This window comes from Glycine soja, chromosome 6, assembly GCF_004193775.1.
Source record: "Glycine soja cultivar W05 chromosome 6, ASM419377v2, whole genome shotgun sequence".
NCBI lineage: Eukaryota > Viridiplantae > Streptophyta > Magnoliopsida > Fabales > Fabaceae > Glycine > Glycine soja.
Window position 1 is genome coordinate 6268273 of NC_041007.1, and position 7414 is coordinate 6275686.

The 7414-nt window shown below is 30.0% G+C and overlaps 1 protein-coding gene across 2 annotated transcripts; it reads right to left on the reverse strand.

The window, feature by feature from the left end:
- Positions 1–283: 283 nt before the first annotated feature.
- Positions 284–4172, reverse strand: LOC114415104 (BURP domain protein RD22-like). 2 transcript variants are annotated; one of them, XM_028379641.1, is made up of 3 exons: positions 4019–4172; positions 3458–3563; positions 284–1376 (listed from the first exon to the last, which is right to left on the reverse strand). In XM_028379641.1, the coding sequence occupies exons 1-3, from the start codon at positions 4055–4057 to the stop codon at positions 490–492; spliced, it is 1032 nt and encodes a 343-aa protein (XP_028235442.1). In that variant the 5' UTR covers positions 4058–4172; the 3' UTR covers positions 284–489. The 2 variants fall into 2 exon arrangements, with proteins under 2 accessions (XP_028235442.1, XP_028235443.1); XM_028379642.1 differs by having other exon boundaries at positions 4053–4152.
- Between the last annotated feature and the right edge of the window lie 3242 nt (positions 4173–7414).

Consider the following 7414-nt stretch of genomic DNA (forward strand, 5'->3'; position numbering starts at 1 on the left):
CTTATGATTTAGGCATCTGTTTATTGTAAAATTTAAGCCATTTTGATTGGAAAGATAATCTACAAATTTTCATGTATGAAACTTCAAGTAGGTTTCCTTCACCACCACAATAACAAAATTCTTCACCCGGGATTTCAACAGGTCGATGTGTGGTATCCGGGATCCAGAGCAAATATATATATAATCACGGCAAATTTGAACACATAACGTGATTAACATAACAACAATTTCTCTCATCAAAATAAGAGAACGAGGACGCCGCATTACGTACTATCTACAACGATTTACTATTCAAACACACAATAAGTCATATAATGCATCATAGTTTATACATAAGAAGCCACGCATAGCATCTAAATAAACAGCAAAAAATTATTAATATCTAGAGAACTACACAGTGCAAATACATGCATATATATAGAGTTCTGTAGTGCTACTGAAGCTAAGTTATTCAAGAACAGGAAAGAAGGACTTGAAATTAAAGCAAATCTACTTGGGAACCCAAACAACATGATCCTCAGGTAGGAAGTGGCAGACAGGAACGGTTCCTGGCTTAACTTTGAGCACTTGAAAGGCCAAATGTTTAGGGTTCCATTCCGACGTGTGAGTGTGGCACACTGCTACCGCTTTAACCCTAACCCCATTAGCACCCTCCAAAGGCACAGAGTAAGCTCTTGTGGTCTCAGTTTTGTGACAGTAAAAAACAGCATAAGGGTAGTTCTGCTTGTGGCACACAACAGCCTTGTCCCCTGATAACTTGTTCACTCCCGGTGCTACGGTGTATTTCTGCAATCCCGTTTCCTTGTCCTCCACTACTTCCGTGGACACAACCTCAACATTTTTTCCAAGCTTGGAAGTGCTGAAATCAATCATGGATTCAAGCGAAGTGGCACAGTACTTTTCCTCTCCTTTGATGCCACCCTCTTCACACTCACTGAGAGTATTCTTCATGATCTGGGCCTCCTCTGACCCGGGTTTTACGGAAAACTTGTTGAATACAACCTCCACCTTGCTGGATGAAAAGGGTATAGAATCCGCAACTTGGCGTGGCAAGAATGTGGCTTGAATATTGGAACTGGTGGTGAAGTGCAAGTTCAACTTTGTTCCGGGATGCAAGTCCTTTTCCAAGAAGAAGAGTGCGACGTTGGGGTCATCGTGTAATTGAGTCTCCGTTGAAGCGTAGATGTAATTGAATGGAGACTTTGAGCCAACAGAAACATGCACTGGCTTTCCCTTGTGACCTGCATGCACGTTCACGCCTCCGCCTGATCCTTTTCCACCAACGTTGACATTGGTGCCACCTCCTCCTTTTCCTGCATGCACGTTTACGCCCTTGCCTCCAACATTCACTGAGGTACTTTTCTCTTCCACCCAATCTGCAAATTAAAATTATAAATTAACTTAGCTTATCTTCATCATAAGCCAAACTAGATATTCTATCTGCAACGAGTCATAATAATGCCCTGTTACTTTCGTGTATACACAACTAGTTTTTAAATATCTTCATTCACCGTTTATTTTTTTTATCCCCTACTAAAGACGTCATGTATGACTGTACCTTTCTTTTTCACAATACTATATTATTGCACATTTGAAAATGAGAGCATGGTGACTAGGTCCGATTATTAATGTGTCGATTTAGCTGTTCATGTGAAGATAGTGAAGTTGTACATATAAGTCGTGCCGGTGGGACAAACATGCAAGTTGAGAGGAGAGTTACAATAACAAATATATATTTTAAATACTTTAAAACATTTTTTTTACCATTAATATACGGAAAATTACACTCCTCTCCATAGAGATATACAAATATTACATTGTTATTTCTCTTACATTATTTGCACTTCACTCCCTGATACATTAGAGTGTCTAATACTTTTCTCCAGTTTTTAATTTTCTGTCAAAATTTGTTAACTTTTCGTTAAATATATATAATATTTTACTATTGGGCTTGTTTACTTAAGATTGTTTTTATAAAAAAAATATTTTTTAATAAAATAAGCAACTTTTTACTTTTTTTATATATTTGTCTAAATTATCCTTTTAAGGTAATTTCTTTTTTTCTAAAGAAGCAACTCTGATACATGCCTCTTAAAAAATTATAATACATATATATTATATCTTATATATATATAATAGTAAAAATACATTTGAAGTTTTAATTTTTTATATGTTAAAAAGATCGATTAAAAAACATTTTATACAATTAATGTTCAATTGTCTAAATTTTTTAAAAAATTAATAAAAAAGATAAATAGATAGATGTGACAAATGATACAATAAAAAAAAAACCAAGAGAAAGATAAAAAAAGAAAAAGAAAAAAGGATATATGTATAATATTTTCCTATATAAGAGATTTAACAATAGCATATACTCATCCTAATATATTTTCTACTATTAATCAAAATTTGTTCGAAATTTAAAAATTAAAAGTAAGACTCATTTAAATATAAGCGAGAACTATAAGTACGACTCATTTAAAAAAAAAATAGTTATCATATTATAATTATATAGTATCATAGTTTGTTCAACGACTAATCTTTTTGTCGGTTAAAAATACAACTAATAAGTTTTAGTAAAATTTCTCTTTTTAATTATAATTTTTACCTACAAAATTTATATTTGAGACTTATAGTCAAAATATTCAAATTCAATTACACTCTTGATTAATCAAAAAGAACATAATCAACATATGTTCACATTTTTCTATTTTTTTTACATAAACATTTTTCTTTCTTAAAAGAATATAAACACGGACCTCGAAGAGAGAGATCGTGCAGACTGCAGATCGAGATATCCAATTCGAGAATGGAAACTGTCATTCAACACATACGATTATGCATGCATGGGGTTTTTATATGCATGTAACTAACCAGAATTACAATTAATATTCGGGATCTAATAGCTATAAGAGAAAGTTATAATAGAAAAAGGCTACTACCAGTAACTATATACAAAAATAGTTTTTTTTCACCACCGTCATTAATTAATTAATTAGTAGACGTTAGGTTTTCCATGCTAAAATTTTAATATATTTCTGTAAGTTCGAGCTCTTTAAGTCGGCTATATGACTAAATATTTTATATATTTTTTTTTAATTTTTTCCAAGAATATATTTTATAAAAATCAAACCTAGATCATGTTTTACTAGATCATTTTTGACAACTTCAACGTTTGTTATTAATTGAGCTACACTTATTATATACTAGTGTATATGCTTAATAGAAAAAATTCACTATGATAATAGCACTTATTAATAAATTTAAAAATCGGAAGCATTAAAAAATAGTAATATATTGATAACATAAAAAGTATTATTTTCATTTTCAAATAATTAAAGTGGTTCCTTGAGTATTAATTTCTTATCAAGATTCTCTAATTTATTTTTCAAATATTGTATGTGTAACATTGCATATGATCGACCTTAGTTTAAAATTTATACTATGGTGCACTGACCGGGGTAAAGGATATCAGTGATGGCTTTTGGCATTGGCGTAGTAGGAAGCACCGACTTCCAGTAAACTTCAGGAGGTAAAGCAGCATGGATTGCCACCAGTGCAAGCTGCAAGTCAAGTCAAATACAAAAACATCTCGTAATTAAACATTTAATACATTCCAAACAGATTATGCAGCACCTGGCCTTATTCTTTTCATGATAATAATATGTGATACAGTCTCTTAATATATATATATATATATATATATATATATATATAAGATACAGTGCTAAATATTAATTTGTCGTAATTGATCATATTATATATATATATATATATATATATATATATATATATATATATGTGTGTGTGTGTGTGTGTGTGTGATAAAATTAATTAATACCAGAAAATGCTTTACCACTTATAAAAAATAAATCCCATATATTATAACTCTTGTGGCTATAGTAAGAAAATTCCCGTTCTAAATAGAAATCGAGCTTTTATATTAAAAGGAAACCATAACTTTAAATAAAGTATTAATAAGCATGCATGCTACAGTTGTTTGGATGCTGAAGCTAACATTGAGTAAAGTAAAAATGGGTAGGAGACGATACTCCATGTTGAGAAGCAAAGTTGCAGAGCTTGGTAATCTCAGGGAGAGAAAAATTAATACAGGAACTATAAGCAAAGCTAGGGAGAAATTAAGATGTACTCGGAGAGGCTTGCCCTCATGGCATATTTATATGCCGAATATACAGTTACACTTAATTAAGAAATTCTAGAATCTGTTCCTTAAACAGTTAAACGTTAACTTACCACCAATATTATCATACATTTTAATTAAATACCTCAACTGCCCTGGGTTCACTGATGTAGTGTCTTTAAATAAGTAGGTAGAGATAATGAACTTAAGTTAGTGATATTGAGAACGTGGGTACCTGAGAATGGGTAGTAGGCGACGAGACTATTTACAAATGTTTTTTTTTTTTTAATTATGCTATGATTACGACACAAGTTAAAATTAAAAATAAAATATGTTTTTTAGGAATAATCAGAAAGTTAATATTTATTAAAATTTTAAGGATCCATAAATATTTAGGGAATTTATTATGCTAATCTTCTTTTCTACTCTTACTTTACTATCTCATATTTTTTTATCTTGATTATTAAATGAACTTTACATTTTTTTATAAGTAAAATTGTAAATTTAATCTCTTATTTAATCTCTAATTTTAGATTTTGTCTCTCAATAAAATTATTCATGAATCTTATTGTTGTATTTAATCAAATCAGGCAACGTTGATCTTGATTTATAATTGGACATTGATCGATTGATGACGAGTGACACGTATCATTGGAGGTCAACTGAAATATATCGTTGTTTTGATTCACCCAATCGAAATGGACCAGATAACAAACAACTACTAAAATTTATTAGCGGTACCGGGTGACCGGGTGACCGGGTGTTGTGTGTCATGATTTAATTTCGCTCAGAGTGTGGCTTTCTTCTTTTCCGCTATGTAGTACTGTATCCTTTTAGGCTTTTACTCGAATCTCCAAGACCAAAACAAACTTGAAAGTATTTGTAAATGGATTAAAATAGATTATTTTTAAATGTAAGAAATAAAAGGTAAGATTTTTGTAACTATAAAAATCATGAACAATTTTTTTCAAAAACTAACAACGATTAACATAAGTAATAATTGATTGATTATTAAATATAAAATAAATTATACAAGAAAAATAATCACCTTCTATTAAGAGTTACTTTTCTTTTTCATTATTTATATTTTTTAAATCTAATGATTATAATAAATCATTAATTTTATTAATTAGATTTCATTAAAGAGTTACTCTCTATAAATTGATTCTTTCTCTCTTTATATAAAACAATGGAGTGCTTGTCCTCTAATTAAGGTCAAGTTTCTGTGGACATGGAGTGACGGACGTGGCTACAGAAAAACCAATAACTTGATACGGTCATATATTTGATAAGGGCTAATCAACCACCTGCTAATTAATATTGGTATATATGTGTTGTCTTGTTGATATGAACGAAACATTTTCTTTCTTTTACCATGTTCAGTATACGACACAGTATATATGACAAGATGACTAAGACACATTGACATCGGCTGTCAACTTTGATCTACCCTTACTTCATCATTCGTTTGAGTTGGTTAAGAAATATACTAAGATAGCAAATGTAATTTTGGGGGCAACATTTTTGTAATACTAAATTTGAAGTGTTAAAGCAAACTTCAACTCCATAATTTGATACCAACGATTATTTCTGTCAAAAGTTTCTTCTCCCCTTTTTCTCCATGGTTGACTAAGAGGAACTAGTTTATTCACTTTTTATTAGCAAATAAAAGGTATTCCACCTTGAATAGGCTTGACTAGCGATATTTAGAAGTTAGATCTATGTTCTTTTTGGGGTGGGTATAATGTCCATGCATATTTTACTATGCATTTTTTGACATTAAATTTGGAGATGATTGGTTTTACACATAATGGTAGGGTACTTGCAAAAATTGAAATTAACCTCCAAAGTATAATGAGTATATATATATATATATATATATATATATATACCTTACAATTATTATTATTTGACGTTAAGTTTTGAGTTAAGTGTTAGAATGTCTTTTACAATTATCTTACTCTCTAGTGATTCAAATAGTTGAATACTTGAAAAAAAGACCTTAAAGCAAGGGAGAAGAAGAAAGTTACCTTGTTAGTCGTTACCCTTTTTGACAAATACAATTATTTCTTTTTTCTCTTGAGATTCTAAAGTTCTTAGAATATAAAACCTATAACCTGAAAAAACTTGAGAAAAAATTATTTGAGTTATTAAGTTTGCCACTGGATTGGACTTCTTGGAAAACAATGAGGTGTAGCAGGAAGTAATGGTGGGGGTGCAGGAAGCAACATCCCTGTTTTCCCAGCTCTGTTTTTGTACATACGGTATTGGGTTGGCCACTTCTCGTGGTTAGTCTAATATTTTACTAATAAAATGTTTTGCCTTTAAAAAAAAAGAATTATCAAAATAGGAATAAAAATAATTTAAATGTTAGGTAAAATACTAAGAACAAAAAGGCGAAAAAAGTGTATAGTAGAGGCTTTCATGAGATAATAATACCTTACAAATCTCTTCATAAAATTGAGTCACAGATGTATATCATATACTATATATTTACATTATATTATTTTGAATTGTATTGCATTCTACTATAAATGCCTTTAGAAGTTATTATATTTTATCATTTAAATAAAATTATTTATTTCAAAAATATTTCTAAAATTTTATCATCAAATATAAACTAATTTGTTAATATTAACTCTGTTAAATTAATTATTTTAAAATCTAAAGTGGTTCTTTTTGCCGGGTCCAAAAAGTTTTTCATGATTATTTTTGGTGGGCAGGAATCAAACGGGTTATCCATTTAATGTGGACCGATAATCAGAAAACACTTTCCTTTCACATGAACGAACATTGTAGTTGGGCCGTTTTCTGGGCCTTTTGTTTGTTGGTTGGCTTGATTGGAGGCACTGCTACGCGCACCCTGCACAGCAATTTCACAAATTTCCCATTTTACCCTTTCATAAAAAGATAGGGATCAGTTGATCCATATAAGTCCAATCCGAAAGTTTTTTTTTTCAAAAATGTGTTACAAATTAATTTAAAATTAATGGCCCAAGCAAGAATCTAACATGTGACTTTTAGGTTATTAGCACAACACTCTAACCAATTAAGCTAATAAACCAATTATATTGTAAAATAAATAATGTTGCTATACATAACACTAAGCTTTCTAATAAATAAAAAAGTACGGATTAAATAATTCGTATGAGTTATATCAAAATTAATTGTTACAAAATTTATTATCTAAATTTATATGCGCATTAAATATACATTAGAAAACTTAGTGGTATGTATAACAATATTATTTATTTTATAACATAATTAATTAAT

What these genes read in the sequence shown, in the direction of transcription:
- LOC114415104 (XM_028379641.1), bottom strand. Translation starts at nt 4,057, where the DNA reads ATGGAGTATCGTCTCCTACCCATTTTTACTTTACTCAAT. An exon ending in CCATTTTTACTTTACTCAAT is followed by an intron (nt 3,564 to 4,018) that starts GTTAGCTTCAGC and finishes CTTGACTTGCAG; the next exon opens with CTTGCACTGGTGGCAATCCA. An exon ending in CACTGATATCCTTTACCCCG is followed by an intron (nt 1,377 to 3,457) that starts GTCAGTGCACCA and finishes TTTAATTTGCAG; the next exon opens with ATTGGGTGGAAGAGAAAAGT.